The sequence below is a fragment of the Ammospiza caudacuta genome, chromosome 4, assembly GCF_027887145.1.
Source record: "Ammospiza caudacuta isolate bAmmCau1 chromosome 4, bAmmCau1.pri, whole genome shotgun sequence".
Classification (NCBI taxonomy): Eukaryota; Metazoa; Chordata; class Aves; order Passeriformes; family Passerellidae; genus Ammospiza; species Ammospiza caudacuta.
The window spans coordinates 8440739-8461197 of record NC_080596.1 but is presented as its reverse complement, the minus strand read 5'-3'; the positions used below and the strand labels follow the sequence as shown (position 1 = coordinate 8461197).

Below are 20459 nucleotides of genomic sequence, written 5' to 3'. Positions count from 1 at the left end.
AAGTACTAATGGTAATACTGTAAATAGAGTATTAAATACTGTAAATAGAGTATTACTGTAAACAGAGATCAGTGACTATATATAGATTCCTCTTTACATATTTCTTAGAAGAACTATTTAGTCAGCTTTTCCAATTATTTTTAAACATGTGGACACAAAGGGTATCCCATTTGTGCTGCATACTTATGTTTCAAATTTTTTCCTCTACTGTTTCTTCTCAGGGTCCTACTTTTCAAGTGTACTTAATATGTCATTTAAATTTGAAATACATACATATGATGCAGGGGGCATCTTAAGCTTTGGGATCAAAATGCCTGTGTAAGTACAAGCACCATTATACCCCAAACCCATAAAGTTCAATGCTACAGACAAATGTTGGCAACAGAAGACAGCTGGGCTAGAAATTACAATCTTTTGGGCAACCTTTTAAGAAAATACAAAGACAACTGAAGTTATCAAGGATGTGCTCAGAGATAAGGTTCTGTTGTGGGCACTGAGTGCTTCCACAATGCACACACTGCATAACAATATCTGTGTGCTTCCATTAGCAAAACAGTATGAAACACTGAACAATTTTGTCATTGCAAAGTGTTTTAAAAGCAAGTTTAATTTTGCATTAAAAGATTGGAAAGATAGCCTCAAACAAGCCAAGCTTTCTACAACAAGGACATGTGCTAATATTTAAAAACACAGCTTCTTTCAATGCTTTCTAAAACCAAGTTAGACATTTCTTTCAAACTTATGAAATATGGAGAGTATTAGACTAAAAAGTAATTTGTTTCGCTAATTTGTCTCACTATAGAGATGATTAGGAATAAAGGTTATTCATTACAGTATTTCAAGGAAAGCCTCAAGAGTGGGCAAACACTCCCTCCTTTACCTATAAAGTAATGCAGTTTGAAGAACTCACAGAATGTTCCCATGGAAGAGGCCACACCTTCAGTCTTTAAAATATCAAAGGTGTCACATGACTGCAGAGATTCTTCTTCAGGGAACACTAAAATGATCAGATAATCCTCAAGCCAACACCAGAAAAAAGAGCCTTAATTTCACCCAACATCTGGTTAGACTATTTCTGTATGAAATGGCTCTGAAGAAAAGATTAGGAGGTTCAAACTAATTGGAATTTTTCATGCATCTCTGCAATAAGGAAGTTTTCTCCCAAACTGTTTCTTGGCACAAGGGGGAGGTCTTGCTCCTTTTCTGGTTCTGTTCCAGGCACCTCAAGGAAATATTAGATTGTCTGACATTGCAGCTGGGCTGATTTAATGCCCGAACATAGCTAAAGAGATGGTGATGCCCAATTCCCCTTCCAAACATGGATTTTTGAGTCCCCTTGAGTGAACGCTAGCACTCATGTGACTCCACAACGAGTTCACAGTGATAAAAAAATAACCACTGTCTGTACAGTTTTTGTCTCACTTTCCTCCCTGAACCTGCTTACCTTGGGCTCAGACCACCAGCAGCACAAGGGAAGGAAAATGCCACCCCCAACAGCAGTCTCTTTCCTGCCTCTGTTTCCTGTGTCCAGTGCTTCTCTGTGCAATTTCAGGGAAGGAACTGATAAAATAATAACCATGGGGGGTAACAGGGATTCCTCTTCCCACCCTCAGGGTAGCCCTCTATACCTTTTTCACATCTGATCTGACTGTTAGGCACAGTAGAGTCTGGCACTGTTGCTGTGTAACTACACCCTTAGAGCAAGTCCGTAGTTTTACTCAAATTTGATAATCGTGATTTATGAAGGCACTTCACTCCTTCCTACACCTTTCCTTGCCTTGTATGTTCCTGCCTCTGCACCATTCCCTGCATTATGCCAGCCCAAATGTTTGTGCAGATGGGGAAGAGAATGAGGTCATGGAATTGATCTGGTTGGGAAAAAGTGGGAGCCAAAAGAACCTAGGAAGCCCCCAAGCAAAACAAATAAAATGAAAAACAAACAAAACCCACAGTCAAAAATGGCTGCAAAACTGCCAAATGGAAAGCCACAGCTTCAGAGTGCATCCAAGCTGTTACACATCCTTCATTCAGCCATGTATTTATTTAGGACAGAATGAGAATAGAACAAGCCCACAGGTTCTTCCAACATTTTAGGATAAGAGACTTGCTTCTGTAGCCCTGCTTCCCAACAACAGCCTGGTCTGGAAGGGTGGAGAAGTGAGTGAAAACACTGTTCCCCTTTGTCTCACTGCTGCAGCATTTGGCTTGCCTCTTTTCCCTTTCTTTGCCATTCTTGTGCACGTTGCTGCGCTGGCATCAATGGAAACAGTTTCACTGATTTCAGTGGGAGCTGGATAAGAGTGGGGCATCTAGGCCTGAGACCATCATTACTTTTTAAGAGTTGAGATCAAAAGATTACTCCTGAGCAAATCTCATGCTCACATGCTTGCTTCCTTCAGGTTACACTGGGCTCATTTTTCTGAATCCTATGGAGCAGTCAATGAACTGAAAATGACACCGTGGTTCTACCTGGAGTTGTGGTCAGGGTGCCAAAGGAAAATAAATCCTCTTTCTCTCTGGCCACAAGAAATGGAGAGACTTATCAAAACAAAATGATATACAGCATTGTCCATAGGTGGGTAAGTTGAAACTCTCTACATACTTAGCATGTTTCTTCCAAATCTGAGAGTAAGAGCTCAAAGAATCAGGGATTAAGAAAAACAGATTTCTAACTCTGTTAGGGAAATACACTTGTCCAGAGATTACCATACTTTTTCCAGATTAATGGCAAGGGGAGTTAGGAATTACTCTGTGTCCGTTGTAATATAGGTCCATCCTAACAGCACTGGGTAATGGCATACAAAAAACTATAGTTTCATAAACAATGCCTTGCTACGTACATGGATGTTATTTTGCTAGCTTACTGTCTGAATTATTCACATGGTACTTATATTTCATCATAGTTATTCACATGTTAATAAGCAAGTACCACGAGCCACAGCTTCTTGACTGGATTTTTATGTGATTATGCCTCGAAACAGAGAATCACTTGCTACTGCATTTTCAAAAACATAGATATCAAATGCTTAATGATCTCATAGATGATTTCTCAGTTTGGCAAGGTACAGGGGTTTAGCCAGTCTGAATCAATTTCTGACTTCACCACAAAAGGCCCTCTGTAATCTGGTGCTCTGTTTTCCAGTTTCCATCTGTGGCAGCAACAGCACAAATAAAGTGCTGCATTTTAAGGACAGCATCATGCAGACTAACTCTGAGTAAAGCTTTCATGATGCCCTTTCACTACGTCCAATCTAATCCACACTAATGAGTCCCTGACTAATAGGTCCAGGAGAAACAAATCAGCACTACATACACTAATTTATTTTTCCCCATAGCAGAATCCTGAGAGTTGTTTCATTAATATGAAATTAAAAGTCATGGACTGAAAATAAATAAAACTGAAAAGGGGAAGAAAGTAACAGCATAAAATACTTTGAAAGATGCATATAAAGAAACTCTCTGCCTGGAAACATCATGAGTAGGGAAAGGGGAGAAGGACTTAAATGCTGAAATCAGGGAAGGAGAGTTTGGACTTTCATTCAAGATTTATACACAGTCTTTTATTTTCCAAAACAAGCCTAGTACAGGAGTCTAATTCTGTCCCCAGTAAAGTGAATAAGCAGTTGCAGATTTCTACAGCTCTGCAGAGAACTCTTCTATTAAAAATCTTCTATTTTGTCGAACAAACTAAACATTCGGCACATCTAACCCAAGCTTTTCAGAGAAGGATCACACCTGTGCACAGGTGCATTAATGCATAAATAAGAAAATGTTAGCAACTGGAAAGAAGGAACAAAGAGAGGTGGTCTATAAAGAAAAAGAGAAAGAAATTACAGCTACTCAGCTTACTGCTTTCTTATTTACAGCTACTTTGTTTTTGCATACCAAGTTAAACAGTTACTAAAAATAAAGATGTAGCAATCTTACAACATTACAGTTCTGAAAAAGGAAAAGTAAACTTACATCTCTTGATTGCCGCTCTTATGGATGACAAGGGTCCTTGGCTTATTGAAGAAAAAAGAATTATTAAAACATGGTTAATGTCTCAAAGAGAAAACAATTAAGTAACATCACGCAAAAATTCCCCACATATTGTAAAGGGTTTGCCAAGCCTGTTTTTCCCCTGTGCTGTTATCTTAGAGAAACTTGTCCAAAACTCCTGGACTATACAACCATACCCAACCCCTTTTAATGAAAACCAGGTTACAGCTTGGCTTCAAAACTCTGCAAAGATAGAAAGCCAATTATTAAATCCATTATGTCTCTCAATTCTGTCTTGAAGTTCACATTCTGTCTCATGTGGGCGTGCATATTTACAGATTGCAAGTACTGAATGACTTATATTCTCATAAATAAATAAAACTTACACAGTGAAGTAAAAACATACAACCCTTTGCTAAATATTTTTAACAATTACTTAACTACTTGTCTTCCCTTCCAGTTGAGATAACATTTTTCAGTAATAACTTGGTGGGTGGGGTTAGGAAAACAACACGACCAAATATTTGTTGATATGCAGGGACAGAAAAATGTTTCCTTTTGCCAACTCATCTGTTTTCTTAGTAAGACTAAGGTTTCTGATGCCTCTCCTCTGAATGTTCTATTTAAGAGATACAGCAGTCCCTACTATTTTTGCAGGTAAAAATCAAATCTAATTTGGGATTACCACTTTCAGAAATGCTGCAATTTGAAGAACAGGGTATTAAAATTCTTCCACTTTGTGTTAAGCTACAGAAGAATTAAAACAACACAAACAAAACAACCAATCAGTTCAGAAGAGAAGGGTTTTTTCTCTTTTTTCTCTTTTAAGTACAAGAGATAAAAAATATTTATTGGTGAGAAGCTGAATGGACTTTTTAAAGGCTGAAAATAAATAGAGTGTATCTGGTTCAAATTAATACAGTATCTTAACAACAAAACAAAGGTATACTAATCAAGCCTTTTCCAGACTCCATCAGCAGGAATGTTAGTAGAGGGAGTGCATTAGCATTTTGAGTCTGCTCTTGCGCAGCACACCAACTCTGCCAGGGCTCAGTTTAGCTCCACATGCACAGGATGGCTGCAATTACTCCAGTACGATGAAGAGTGGGGGGAATTGGAGGAGAGAAGAAAGAGATAGTCAAAAAGGATGTGGATAAAAAACGTCCTCCCTCTACAGTCATTCTGGAAACTAATTAAGACTAGAAATGAATGTTGCTCTGACTGAACTGTTTTCTGAAACAGTCTGGCTAGTCTAGGATAAACAATGCCTATTTGTCTGGTTTCAGAAACAGTTCAAATGTGGCTTGGCCCCAATCCACACTGCTTGCAAAGCTGCTTTAGAAAACATTTCTATCAGTCATATTTCACTGTGCATTTTTAGCAGAAAAGGGTTCTAATTTTCCTTTAAAGTGTCCCATCAAAATACAGCCTTATCTTTAAGAAACACTTTTAGTTGTGTGTTCCTCACAGCTGTACCCTGGACTCTTTTCTTAGCTCCTTGTATCTCATGTCTCTTTCTTTTGGATGTTCATTTTTGAAGCCTTAATTTTGCTTTTATTTTTCTGAATAACTACAATCTTTAGGGTTTTAATCATACTTATTATCAGACAGAAAGGAGACTGAAGTCTGGTAACATAAATCCGAAATCTCCTGGAGCAGCAGTAACTTTCTAAACTAAGATTCAGGATTTACCTAAGCTTCATAGGCAGAAATTAAGAAATCTATGAAGTATGCACATTCAAGTATGAGTGAGAACAACAAGGAACAAGCTCTTTCTTGCACTGGCAAAAGCCCTTTGACCCCTTGCAATTTGCCTCAGAATCTGATAAACACTTTTATATGAAAGCAAGTACTTTTGGCTGGAAATCATAGGAGTTGTCACATAGACACAAGTTCAAGCTTTCCATATGGCATGAAGACCAAAAGGATACATATAAAACATTTTTAAAATCAAAATACAAAGAACAAAGAAGTAATATCTCTCATGAAACCAACCTAGTGAAGTTGAAGAATGGATATACCAAGGGCAGCGAGGCAGCCCAAATATACGACTATTTCTAATTTAGAACCCAGTATAACACGGTGCTATAAGAAAATATATGAGCTCACAGACAAAACAAGCTGTTAGAAGACAGTTTTTCTTTTCCACTTTCCATTAACAGGTCACTCATCCACAACCTTTTGGCAAAGCACTACATTTCCTACCCCCAGGAGAGTTTGATTCACATCTAGCTTACAATTATTTAAGCCCTTTAAAAACATGGAAATGACAGTAGACACATTATTTTTTTTTTCCCCATGGAGCCCTGTAAAGGAACTGCAAACTTCATAACTTCCTTATATACTAAACCCCAGTAATTTAAATAAAGATGCTGCTCTTGGGGCAGCTGGTGATTTTACCCATACCTTATGCTGAGCCTACCCATCCCTGCTCCATAGGAAGCAATTCCTGGTCTTTTATTCTGTGTTGCAAAGAGAGAAGTGACTCCTCTGCTCCACGGTTAATGACATGTTTTCTCTCAAGCCATCCAAATAATTAAAATAACCAAATCAAATCTAATTCTCCTATTTGATGAGGTAGGAGCTGCAGCAATTACTGTACTGCATGGCTCTTGCCTCTTTCCCACCTCCTCCTCCTGTTCATAAGGCACAGCAATAAACCAGAAGGCAGAAAAAACCCCCTCATAAATGCACACGGCAAGGAAATATTAATCCATCCAAAATGTGACTTCCCCCACAACTACATGAGAAGTCCTGAGGGGACAGTGTGACAATAACTAGCTGTGGGGATGGGAGACAGCAGTTCCTGTGCCACCCTGCAATGTACACAAGCAAAGTTCAATCTCACACTGCTGGAAGAAAACCATGCAGAGAGCAGGAAGTTCGAAAGTATTAAAGAATCCCATAAACATCAGGAACAACACCAGAGTCATATCTAATGCAGAATAAGTAAAGATGCAAACTAGCCATCCAACCCACCCCCCCATCTTCTAGCAGGAAGGACTGAACAAACAGAGCAACTCCTCTGACATCTGCACACTTATCTTAGACCTTACTAACTGTTAATTTAAATCACAAACGTGGTTTCATTTCCAGCAAAGGCAATAGTTTTGATGAGCTTCCCCTGCCAGCTCCTCAAAACTCACACTGCACCCAGAAAAACGCACTCAGTAAGTTCAGAGGGGATCTGTAAGTTGCTGTGCCTGCTACGCTGAAAGCAGTTGGGTACTTCAAGTCGGCAGCAATATGAAAAGGGTCCTATGGGTCACCATTTCTGAAAGATAAAGAACCTGGAGTGGTGTGTTTCAAGTTGTTAAACACCTACTCACTCTTTCTTGGCAGGCTCTACTCTGGGTTTCAGGGACAGGTTTTCTAAATATAAATACTTGAGGAAAATGCTTCAAAAGTATATTTCACATCTGTACATCAGGAAAATAAAATTGCTCTGGCCAAAGAGCTGTAAACTGTTCAGCGGAGTAAGTGCAATTACTGTGCACAAACCATGGTTTCTCCCTCATCTGGGGCTGTGCTTCAACACTTCCTTGACTTAGCAATGTCTCTCTTCAAACACAATTTCAGTGTAGCTACCAGGTTTCTCAGAAGGCTGCTCCTGCAGGGTGACTCCTGACCCAACACAGCAACTGTGTGAGCATCACTCACTCAGCAGTCCCACAGAGCAGGGAAGGGGAGGTGCTGTTTAAGTGGAAAAAAGCTCAAATCACACAGCCATCTCCAAGGGAGCAGGCAGGGAGCTGCGTCTGCCCAGAGCAGGACAGCTACCTAAGCCAAGAGGCCTGGAGGTTCTGAGCTTTTCACCCACCTGGTCCTTTGGCTGTTTCAGGAGTACCAGAGTCTCCAGTCCAGTGGAGGGCACCTCATGGGCACACTCCCACAAGCTGGCTGACAGTGAGGCAGTTTGGTTATTGAGTACAAAGAGGATTGATGGATTTCACTTGTCTCTGGAGATCACAGGCAGGACTGGCTTCTGACTGTCCCCTTCCTGCCTGTGAGCCTATCCATAGCCATCTAGGGAGGGTCTCCCCTGGCTATCCACAGCCTTCTGCTCTACAGGTTGTGATACTGCTTGGGATACAAAAGACATCCCAAGCTACTAGCCTGCCCTAGCATCTCTGTCATCTACTTCCACACCCTCCTATTGACTTGCATGTGATTCTCAGCAGGAATTGAGCAGCCCTTCACATTGCCTGCTCCCTTTATTAGAACCAGGACCTTTATTTTATTTATCTAAACTGACATAACAATGAATATTCTACAGGAAAAGTGATTGCACTTTTTTCATGAATTATTCTAGACATATATAAAAGCCTAAAGGGGGAAAAAAGCCAACAAAAATAATGAAAAATGATCACTTGTTCTAAAAAATTAATATTCTCAAGCATTTATTCCAACATCTCAAAAATTATCCTTTATGTCAAGTTATATGAAGCTTTTCATAAAGTATCAGTCCTTAAGTCCACATACCCGTGTAAAAGTTAAATGTATGTCTAATTGTGATGGTTATTGACCCTGCTTTATACTTACACACAGAGTAAAAAGAATTAAAATGTCGCTATTTTTAATGTCTTGTGACTTCTTGGAATGTGAGCCAAGAATTTTAAAATAGCTCATGCTGAAATTACTGTAAGGCAAAACACTAGTTTAATAAAAAGCATCATATATTCCTCTCAGTTACTTTAGAAATCATGTCATCTTTATAACAGCCAGAGTACTACAGTACAACATTCTAAAAACTTATTAGAAGACATTACTCCAAGCACAAAATGTTTTAAATGTCACCTAAATTATTTCACTGCAGACTGAATTACATGAAGATCGTAGTAACTTAACAGCTAAATTAGGGGTCGTGCAAAAGATCAGATTTACCACCACCTGCAGGCCAAAGACACACTTACTAGTTCTACCAAAAAGCTCTTAAAGCTAGAACAGAAGACTCACAGCTATCCCAAATTTATGATGTGGGTGCAGTAGACAGAATTGTATCAATCTTGTGGAAGTCAATTTTCACTGAAATGCACCCACAGTGGTCAGCTGCTTCAATGCCTCCATTGCTGAGGAGCCCCAGTCCTCTAGCTGATAGTGTAAATTAGCTGACATGGCACGTGGAGTCCAGGTGCACCTTCCCCATCAGCGTCAGAGAAGCAGACAGTGCACAGCCAGTACTCCTGCCTTCCTCATGCTCACCATTTCCACCAACTCTCTTGTATTGGTGCTGGCATGGTCACAAGTCTGCTGGATCAGCCACATGGTTTTGTTAACAACAAAGAATCCCATCCCAAATATCCTGATTAATTTTCAGCCAGACAGGCCAACTGCTCCAGCTGGCTGCAGAGCCACATGAGCATCAGGGTAGCACCGGAGAAGCGATGGGAGTGGACAGGGAGGCCAGCAGCAGTCCTTGGGGTAAGCAGCTCAGCCTCCACTGACAAAACAAACCTTAAGTCCATGAATCTGCCACTAATCTGACAGTAAATCACCAAATGCTGGCTATACCTCATGTCAGCTGCTTTTCTCATCCTTCATTATCAGCTGACTCTTTTTTTTTTTTTCCTGTTAGTGCTGATCATCCATATTGGCTCACTAGGAGATCAGACAAGCACCAGAACAAACACAGTTGGCAGCAGCCTGTCCCCACAGCCTTTCTGTAAAATGAACACTTGCATGTTCTCTGCTAGATCATGGGGTATTGTCCTGGCCCTGCAGGTACAGGAGGCTAGAAAAGATGTAGTCACCTAAGAAATCACATGCTCAATAGTACAGATAGGTCATCTAGAAATTAAGACTTACCCCCACACAACTTCACTTCTCTCTTGGGTTCAGTCTCAAAAGCAAGAAATCCTGAACCAGTAATTAAGTCCAGCAACAATTCAATCCTCATCAACATGCTGAGGATGTCTGCTTCTGCATCACTTAATGAATGCCACAACCGCGACTTCCCACTGCCTGGACAAGTGAGGACGTAGTTAAGCAGCAGCTAAAATCCAGCTGCTCAGCTAATTAAAACAGCTCACATTGATCAGCATAGGGAAATCCTTTCAGGAATTGCTCTCTAGCTGTTTCTTCAACTACTTATTACATATTCATGTGCTTGTCACTGTCATACTTTGGGATCATATTTTAGCAATGAAACCTTCAATTTTAAGGCTGAACACAGGCAGGAAGTCAAAGCAAATCATGGCAGCAGATGATAACATTTCACAGCTCAATTCTCACAGCAGCCTACAAGTCACGAGGTTACAACAGCTTCCACATTTAATAATGTCCAGCTTAGACCCTGAAGCTGAAACACCTCACAAATTTTTTGTGAATCTGAGTCATTTGGTTTGTGTGCACCCTGAACTCTTTCCTGATTGAGAGCTACAGACATTCTAGACAGATTTCCTACAGCATTTTCTTTCAGTCAACAACCTGAGCTGAACTGCCCCTAACCCCAAGATGACTGTATAAACACAGCCATTCCAGAAAGGCAAATAAATGCCTAGAGCATGATTCAAGTAATTCTCAGTCTTCATTGCATACTGACTGATTTCAGCTCCCAATAAAATGTATGCTACAAGAAGACTTTGGCCCTCCTGTAACAGCTAAAAAGGCTCCTCACTATGCCATCTATCAACATATCACACTTGCTGTTATGATAAGCCAGCTAGTATGTTTTGATTAAAATCAGTAAATAGTATTTATGATTAATGGCAATTTAATCTTGGTAGTAAATAATTCTAGGAGTAGAAAACACCTATAATTTTAATAATAGCATAATAGCAATGTAGCACTGTAAATGTAAATTAAAGTATCACTGAATTGTTATAGTGATAGGAACAGGATATTTGGGAAAGTAACAGTTAAAAAACAGAAGGGAAGAACCAGCACTTTCAAACCGAACAACTCAGATGTAAAGTGCAGCTTCTGCTGATGGAAATATTTTACCATTAAAGTCTACAGAGCTTCTGCATTTGCACATGGGGAAAGATGACAGTGCCCTACTTTTACAGTTCAAGAGTACAAAACAAAGCCTATTTCTGAAGAATGGCTTTTTGATTCAACTATTTGCAGTTGCATTTCAGTCAGTAAATCAAAGCCTTCTCTAGCCACTGATGGGACATTCTGCTTGCTTCATACATCTCTGTACATCAAATATAACCTGGTGGCTAAATGAGCTCCAGAACCTTTGTAATTGACATCACAGATGAATAAAACCTGGTTTAATCATGAAGGATGAGCAGGACAAAGGCATAAAGAAAACCAGTAAATCTGGATCCACAGGATTCAAGATGTCTTTACAGGGCTTTAGCTGTTATAAAGCATGAATATTAGATTTTCTTCAAATAGTTTCTATATTTCATAGAACATATGAGTATAGTGGTAAGATTATCTTTAAAGTACTGTAAAGGGAAAAAGTGGTATGTCAATGTTCTCATCTGACTAGAAACATTAATAATGACTGCAACAAAATAGGTAACACTATTTTTATAGCAGTGAGTATCTTAAATCCCTACTAAATCACTTATCTGCAGATCAGCAAAGCGAAAACAATAGAAACAATAGGGAATGGGTGGGGAAATCACCCAAAGAAATTAAAAGATGTGTATATTTCAGCTGGACTTTTGAAAACAGAGAAGCTTCAGAATAGAAACACAAAAGAACATTGCTCCAGAGAAGAACAAGCAAGAACAAAAGGATGTTGACTGCAAGGACAAGAACTCAGCAAGACCCAGATGATGCATATACTGGAGGTGAGGAATCCAGTGGAGAAAGCTCAGGTGCCTGCAAGTATACAGACTTCAAAGACATCACAGCAGTAATCAGACCAAGGCAACAAGGTACAGGTTGATTTTGCCTACGTATGTTTGTTTCCCGTGCAAAAATCTGTAAAAGACACACCCACTTGCTTCAATTGCTGTGCATCCTTTGAGAAGAAACTAGAGTAATAAGGAAGGAGTTCCTGGGGAATCTTGAGGCAACTGAGGCCTCCGACAGGTGAATCATTGAGTCTCACTTCCCAGAAACACTACTAAATAGGTTCTAGACTCAGCATTGAAATAGTGTCTGGATCTTGCCTAGTCAAACATTAGCATCATGATTCCAGCACTGCAATACAAAAGACAGATGTTTGGGATCTAAAATGTAAAGTTCAACCTAACCCACAGAACTGGGATTACGAGAAGTGTTCAGCACTGCTGTGACCTCAGTGCCAAAAAATCAGTTGAATGCCTTTGAGAATTTCAAAGTACAACAACTGCCAATACCAAGTTCCTTGATAAGTCCCATGCCATAGGATTGATTTCTGTGCTCCTTCAGCCTAATTCAACTTCCTTATAGGCCAGTCAAGTCAAACAAGCAGCATGAAATTTGCTGGAGTTTAACCTTTAGCTGAGTGAGGAAACAAAGGGAATTTCCTCATTGTTTTAATTATAGATGTGTGTTGGCAGTAAAGGCATTTGTTGTGAAGGACAGCCTACATGACAGAAATATTAAAACATATGTACCAAACAAAGTAAGGCTCTAACTGAGTGCTTAAAAATGAGAAACAAAGAAACCAAAACCCCTTGTACAACATAAATGTGAACCAACAGCCAAAAGATGTGTTTAAGAATACTACAAGGTCATCCATATAAAGAAACATACTGGTTTCAAATAGGCCATTTGTACTTATAAACAAATAATTTAACAAGCAGCAGAAATACTAATTTTCAACCCTCTTACATTAAAATCTCACAAAAGTAAAACAATTTTCATGCATGATCACATCTTGTTGCAATGTACTGCTGACTCACCCAGTTACACCCTACAGTATGTGAGATCCATGAACTTGTAACAGTGGCCCTTACAGAATGCACAGTGCACAGCAATTGTCAAATAAAATCTCAAAACCACATCCTTCATTGGACCTGTCTTTTGAGAAGGTACACTGCATGCAGCTCAGTCAGAGAGATGGCATATTTTCATTAACACTTTGCCCCTGCCCTTCTTGAAATGCTTCCTTTTCTTCTATGACACAGATATTCATAAAGCTTTTGGTTACAAAACACAGAAAATGATTCACCAGAAATTTGCACTACGCAACAACAAACCATACATTCACATATCTGTAGGAATGCAATGTTTACCTCTGAGTTTAAACATGACCTTAAAGTTCAGTCCTTTTTATACATTCACAATGATCCAGCAACTCTGAGTTTAAGGTCAACTACAAAAACATATGCATCAAAGATTATTTTTCAAGTCTTTTAATTTTGATTCTACAAGGAGGTTGGTAAGGTATAGTGTGTAGGTAAAGTTAACACCTTCACTAGCCCAGGCTGGGGAAAAGAATTCAAGTTTATACATACTCAAATTATTTTCCAAGAGTGATAGAGAAGCATCGATCCACAGAGCCAAAGAAATTTTTAAAGTCATTCTGATGCCTACAAAACCTGCATTTATCCCACTGCAAAATCCTGATAGGTGGGAACAGCACTGAATTTGCTGTAAGAACAAAATACCTACCTCAACAACCGAGAGAAGGCTTTTAACCTCCGGGGACATTTCTCCAGAGATCTCATCTTTGAGCAAGTCACCATGCAAACACACTACAAAACAAAAGGAACTCCCTCCACCCTCAATCATATATCCTGGCTGTCTTACAACATCATGGACCTCAAATTATATGGCAAGACAGTAAATACTGCAGTCTCTAATGGATGATTACAACTTGGAAGAAATAATCACTATCATTTTTTGCCACCCAACTAAATTTAGCTTCAAAAACAAACACCTTGTAGAACAGATTGAACCGGACCTTGTCAGCGCAACAGCCATAAGAAATACCTCCCCAAAACATTTCACAGCCACAGATATCAATGCCCTTCCCTCATCTGTAAGTATCCCCCAAACACATAGCTCTATCACGTGCTCCTCCATGCACTTCAATCAATATGCCACATGTCATCAGGTGAATTAGGCAGAGGAAATTAAAAAGAGCCACAAGTATCAGCTTACCCCAGCAAATAAAAAAACCCCAGAAAAACCAGGGACCAGTGGGGTTACCCTTCTTTTATAACTACCTCTTCATCTCTGACCTCTAACCATTGATCCATAGTTTTTAAAGGGACAGGTGTAGAAAATAAGTATTGCTTCTTTTCAATCTCCATTTCAACTTAAAGGCCCTGAATTCAGATAACATAAGCAGGTAATTTCTCCAATCTCCACTCTCAGTGATGTCCTTAATTCCAAAGGCAGTAAATAATTCCTGTCCTTTTTCTTATATCAGTCAGCCTTCTTGCCTATTGCTAAAATGCCTCTGGGCCTCCAAAAGTAATAGTGACCTTTTCCTTAAGACTACCTAATTGATTGACATGATCTATTTAAAAGCAGAACAACACCATTTTAACTTTCTCAAGAAACAGCAAAGCTATAGGGAATGACAGCTCAGTCTCTTGCTGTAGAGAACATAGAAGGTATTATAAAAAACTAGCAGACACCAAGCTCAAAAGAGCCAAAGCGACTTTTCAACATGCAATGTGAGGTTAAGCTTTGGCACTGCTTGCCACAACACACTGTAGGTGCTAAAAGTGTGAATGAATTAAAAAAACCCTAATGAAAACCTACTGTCGGCTAATAAACACAAAGTACCACTTCTCTCAGAGAGCAGTAACAGCAGAGCAAGGGGGTGATCCTGCCCCTCTGCTCAGCCCTGGTGAGGCACATCTGGAGTGCTGTGTCCAGTTCTGGGCTCCTCACTGCAGGAGAGACATGGAGCTCCTGGAGCAGGTCCAGAGGAGGGCAACAAAGATGATGATAAGACTAGAGCATCTCCCTTAAAATAACAGGCTGAGAGAGTTGAGCCTCTTCAGCCTTGAGAAAACTGAGAGGGAACCTCATCAATGTCTCAGTATGTGCAGGGAGGGTGACAAAAGGATGGAGCCAGACTCTGCTCAGTGGTGCCAAGCAACAGGACAAGAGGGAAGGAACAGAAACTGATGCACAGGAAGTTCCACCAAACACAGGAAAGGACTTTTTTACTGTGCAGGTGACTGTGCCAAATTGCCCAGAGAGGCTCTGGATTCTCTCTCACTGGAGATTCTCAAGAACCATCTGGACACAATCGCTGCCATGTGCTCTAGCATTACCCTCCCTGAGCACGGTCCTTCACCTGGGTCACAACAACCCCAGGCATTGCTACAGGCTGAGGGAAGAATGGCTGGAAAACTGCCTGGTGGAAAAGGAGCTGGGGATGCTGGTTGATAATGTTTGCTCATGAGCCAGCACACATCCAGGTGGCCCTCCAGGCCTGTCTCAGAAACAGTGTGGCCAGCAGGACTAACACAGTGATTGCTGCTATGTACTTGGCCGTAGTGAGGCCATACCTTGAATTCTGTATTTAGTTTTGGGCTCCTCACTACAAGATGGACACTGAGGTGCTGAAAGTGTCCAAAGAAGGGCAACAAAACCAGTGAACAAATCTTGGAGCACTGGAGCACAAACCTTGTTGACAAGCAGCTGAGGGAGTTGGGGGTGTTTATCCTGGAGAAAAGAGGCTGATGTGAAACCTTATTGCTCCCTAAAACCACAGGAAAATAGGTTATATCAAGGTGAGGGTCTGTCTCTTCTGCCAAATAACAAGGAAAAGAACACGAAGAATTGGCTTCAAGTTGCACCACATAACTGTGTTGTCATTTCAGATCCGTCTTTGGTGAAAAAAAATAAATGGTGTAACAGAAAACATTTCTAGTCAGTTCACACTGTAAAAAGTTCATTTAACAGAACTCATTTCCTTGTCAACAACCTTAGAGGGAAGAAGATAGATTGACTAGTAAAGCAAATAATCTTTTGTCCTATACACCAGTAAGGTGTGGTGAGAAAGCCTCTCCTGCAGCTGATGGAATATGTTCCATCATATTCTTCTTTTTCTTCCTACCTTCACCTGTCAGGAGCACTACATGCTTTTAGCTATTCATCGACCTATTATTATAGAGGGGACCATGGAAAAAAGGCAATAAAACAATACAGTGGTTTTAAAAACAGTTGTCCAAAGAAACTGTGAAACTTCCTGACCTGGTCCAATCACAAAATGATATTAGGATTGTTTGAACTATACTGTATTCATGGAATCATAAAATCATTAAGGTTGGAAGGGACTTTTAGGATCATCAAGTTCAACTGTCAACCAGGCACTACCACTGTAACCCCTGAACCACTAAACCATTAAATTGTACCATCCAGCACCAGATCCAGATGTCTCTTGACCACCTCCAGGGATGGTGACTCCACTACCTCCCTGAGCAACCTACTCCAATTCCTGACTACCATAACAGTGATTTTTTTAAAAAATAATATCTAATCTCAATCTCCCATGTCTCAGCTTAAGGCTATTTCCTCTAGTCCTCTCACTTCTCCAACCTTCTTACAGATTCTAATACTAGATCCTGGATACTGGTGTGTGAGGGGAAGGAGAGGCAGAAGTCCAATGACATGAAAGAGAAGAATTATAACAGTAAAACCAAAGCTGTTTCTTTTTACTAAGCATTTATTCCAAGCAAAAGTATTGCCTAATAAAAACGTGATATCACTGAGGTACTTCTTTTGCTTCAACTAAATTATTATGCTATAGATCAAAAGAGAGATTTAACACAGTAATTACTGCTTGTGGTTGGAACACCCTGATTAGATTTGGACCTCCTCTTTAATTAGAAGTCAACCTTTGCCTCAAGGAGATGGCAGCGTCCACCGTAGTCAGATGACAAGCCTCTTGTAACAACAATGCTCCCAAGATTAGGATGCAGCTATGCATACTTATAAAGACCATACTTCTACAAATACTTTCCATATTTAGGGTTGCATGGTCTAACTTTAGTCCTCAGTACTAGGGGACCCTCCTGGGGCATGAGACCTGCTGGTGACCTGCCTTAGTTGTAAGCCTCCAAGGGAACAGGCAACATGACGTTTTGTATCACTGGATCTTAGTTCTCTTGAAGCTGAAGCAGCTGGAACAGATGAAAAAGCAGCTCATCCTTGTCTATACTAGAGACTAATACTAGCTCAGTTGAGCCTGTGATTTGTCACAGATGGCCAAAACTAGGACAAATGCAGTATGCAAACATGGCTTAAATTCAAAGGGTGATGCTTGCACTGAGCAAAATACCATTTTTGAACAGAGAAATTTTTTAGAAAAATCAGAAATGCAATCTCTCACAAAGGACAGAATCAGAGTCAAAAGTACAACTGTGCAAACTGCACATTATACCGTACATTATACTAAAATACATTTAAGAGGAAGAAATTATCAATGTGACAGGCCTCACTAGGAATACTTTACCCCCATGATGTAGTAAGAATGCAACTGTTACAGGCTTTAAAAGAGTACTTGATCAATCATTTCAATGTTCAACCTGCCAAATCAGACGCTGGTACTTGAGGTAACTGATTCCCTATACTAGAATAAAGAACAAAGACACCAAAGAAATAACTTACAATGAAATTACAAAGTAGGTGAGTGGTACATTAAGAGAGCAAAATAAAAAAGAATGAAATAACAATCTCTTCTCTTTTGTGCACATCAGAGTAAGAGGCCATAGAAACGAATACAATATAACTGCAAACAGAGCTCTCCCACTCAAATTCCAGAGGCAAAAGAAAATGTAGATACTGAGCCTAGACAGAAACCTACATAAATCCTTAGGGAAATAAACAAAAGCTCCAACACTCTTAAAATATCAACATGAAATTCTTTCAGAGACAACCTCACGATTACTACTTCTGCATTGCAAGTTTACAACCTGCTGAGTCTGCCTCCTCAGCCCTGACATATATCCTATAGGCTTCTCTTAGCAGCTCCTCCTCCTTTTCTGTTTTCTTTAAGAACATTATAAATACCTTTGGAAAGAATTCTCTCCCAGCCTTCCTTCCCAGCTACCACAAACTTCATCTGCTGTTCATCATTGAAATGTCTTGGGGAGAAACAAAATTATAAAGAAGGAAAATTATAACCATGACTGATTAACTTGGCCTAAAAAAAATGGGCTATTGTGTCCTTCCTGAAGCCACCTTTCTTAGAACTAATGTCTACCATGGTTGTTCATGCCCCAAATAACTCCTAATGTACAAGGAGTGTGGCCATGTGTCTGGATGGTCCTCAGTACTTTCTACAGAAGTCTGTTCTGAAAGATGATGGGATGGTGAAACTTGCTCATGTACACAAGATGCCCAAAGAAGCAGTGAAATTCTTTCAGCGAAGACAGAGGGTGAGCCTTTTTCTCTTTATTCTTTCAACAACCATCTCATTTGCAGCGTTATTTTCCATTATGAATTAGAATAAGCACTGGAGAGCAGCCCAGACAACGGAAAGAGTTGTTCAGGGCACCAGAGCAAACAGTCCTTCAGAATTCCCTTTGCAGAAACCAGGAACAGAGCACTCTTTATTAAAACAAATCCCTCTTCTCTGTTTAGGAATAAGAGATCTAGGAGGCTGGCTAGGATACACCCTTCACAATAACTCTTTACTGCTATCTGTGAGATGAGTAGGCAAAATTCCCCAACACAACAGTGACAAATGGCCAACATTAAAACAAACACCCCCAGGAATAGGCTCTAGATACTCTTGTGATCCCTAACTGCCAAAAACTATGCTGAACCCATCTGTCATTTATTTCTCAGCTCTACCTGTGATTCTTTTTTTCCTCATTTACAGAGAAGTATAAACTGAGCAGAGTAAAAATTAACATGGCAAATTAAAAATTAAGCATGATGATTTATTGTGGCAAAGAAGCTACCAAAGAAACAAGCTGCACAAAAATTGCTCCAGCTTATTCTACTCCCAGAAGCAACAGCTCCAAGGTGAAAGCCCGTGCTGATGAGAAACGTGATAAACAAAAGAAAGACACATAAGTAGATTCCAATCTCAAACTGCACGAGTTTAAATCTATATTTAACCTGTGGGATTGCACTGAGTGAGTAAGTCCAAAATTTATCTCTTAGACTGAAAATAAAGGAGTCACATGAGCCTACTTTTAAGATAACAAGAAAAGTCATAACTCAGAGCCCCTGTTTCCAGTTCTGCCATTGAATGATTGTGGAACTTGCAAGAAATCACTCTGCCCCCCTGTGCTGAACCTGCTTCATCTGTGAAGTGGAGACACAGCTATTTTTTTCCCTGGAGACCAGCCTTGTGATCCAACTAACCACATGAGCACTGACAGCAGCCCAAAGGAGAGAACGAGACCTTTCCTTCTTGGAGCAACACAGGCTTAGCTCAGCTCAGGGCAATTGTGAAACTGCACCCCAAGAATTTGGAAAGGAGACTACATACATACTTTTTAGAACTACCCTGACTTCTGACCTACTGGGAGGGTACAAAAGCAGGACATTTCTATTTTCACAGCCTAAAAGCATGCTTAGAGCAAGAGTAACTTGATGGTCTCTAGCCTTAAAAATTGCAAAAGCTAAATGTAATGAATATCACTGTAAAACATACCCCAACATTCATTCTTTCTTTCACACACAACCCTTCCCATTCAGATGGAGTGCCAGCAAAGTCTCAAACTTCAGATGTGTGTTACAGTCTGTTACACTGGCTGGATGGGCAAAAGCCTGAAATTTTCCTGTGTAAAACAGAAGCACTGACAAGGTTGTTCACACATTGCTAGTAGACAACACAAGGGTTTTAAACAACAGTGATGAAAAATTGTACTTCAGGATGTTTGTGTGAATGAATTCAGTCCTCCTGGATATGAAGCAGTCCAGATTTTAGACTGTTTCTTTTGGTAGTGTTTCCCACAGCACAATAATTTGGAAATAAAGTTAGTAAATGACAGACAAGCAGCCTCAGAGTGGGCTGAAAGTAAGTAGGCTCAATCTCTCACTTCTGGGAGATTTTCACATCTTGGCTATAAAAAAACATCACGGGCCTGACCTAGCATCAGCATCTTCCCACTATGAGCACCATGCTTGATTATGTGACCTGCATGACCTTCCCTCCATTCTGTGATTTCTCAGTACAGAAGCAGCAGAAGGCTTTCCACACTGCCCCTTTGACTAAGACAGGGCATTCATCAACAATATAAAGTTTAACAAAGACAAATGCCAGACTCTATACCTCAGATAGGGCAACCCTGAATGTACATACAGACTGGGGAATGAGAGGCTGGAGCAGCGCTGCAGAAAGGGAGCTGGGGGTGCTGGTCCATGGCATTGACTGTGAGTCACTGAGCCCTGGCAGCCAGGAGGGCCAGCCCTGTCCTGGGGGGCAGCAGGCACAGCCGGGCAAGGGAGGGGATTGTCCTGCCCTGCTCTGACCTGGGGCAGCCTCACCTCCAGGGCTGGGGGCAGCTCTGGGTGCCACAACATCAGACAGACCCTGAGCTGTCAGAGAGTGTCCAGAGGGCAACAAGGATGGCAAAGGCCTTGAGGGGAAGCTGTGTGAGGAGTGGCTGAGGTACTGGGGCTGCTCAGCCTGGAGCACAGAAAACTGAGGGGAGACCTCAGTGCAG

The 20459-nt window shown here is 40.4% G+C and overlaps 1 protein-coding gene across 2 annotated transcripts in view; it reads right to left on the bottom strand.

The window, feature by feature from the left end:
• The window catches only part of SH3D19 (SH3 domain containing 19), an 81650-nt gene that overhangs the window by 38314 nt on the left and 22877 nt on the right, over positions 1-20459 (bottom strand). For both annotated transcript variants that reach the window (XM_058803481.1, XM_058803482.1), the window contains exon 3: positions 3964-4004. In XM_058803481.1, coding sequence (XP_058659464.1) covers positions 3964-4004 — 41 coding nt within the window. The remainder of the gene's footprint in view (positions 1-3963; positions 4005-20459) is intronic.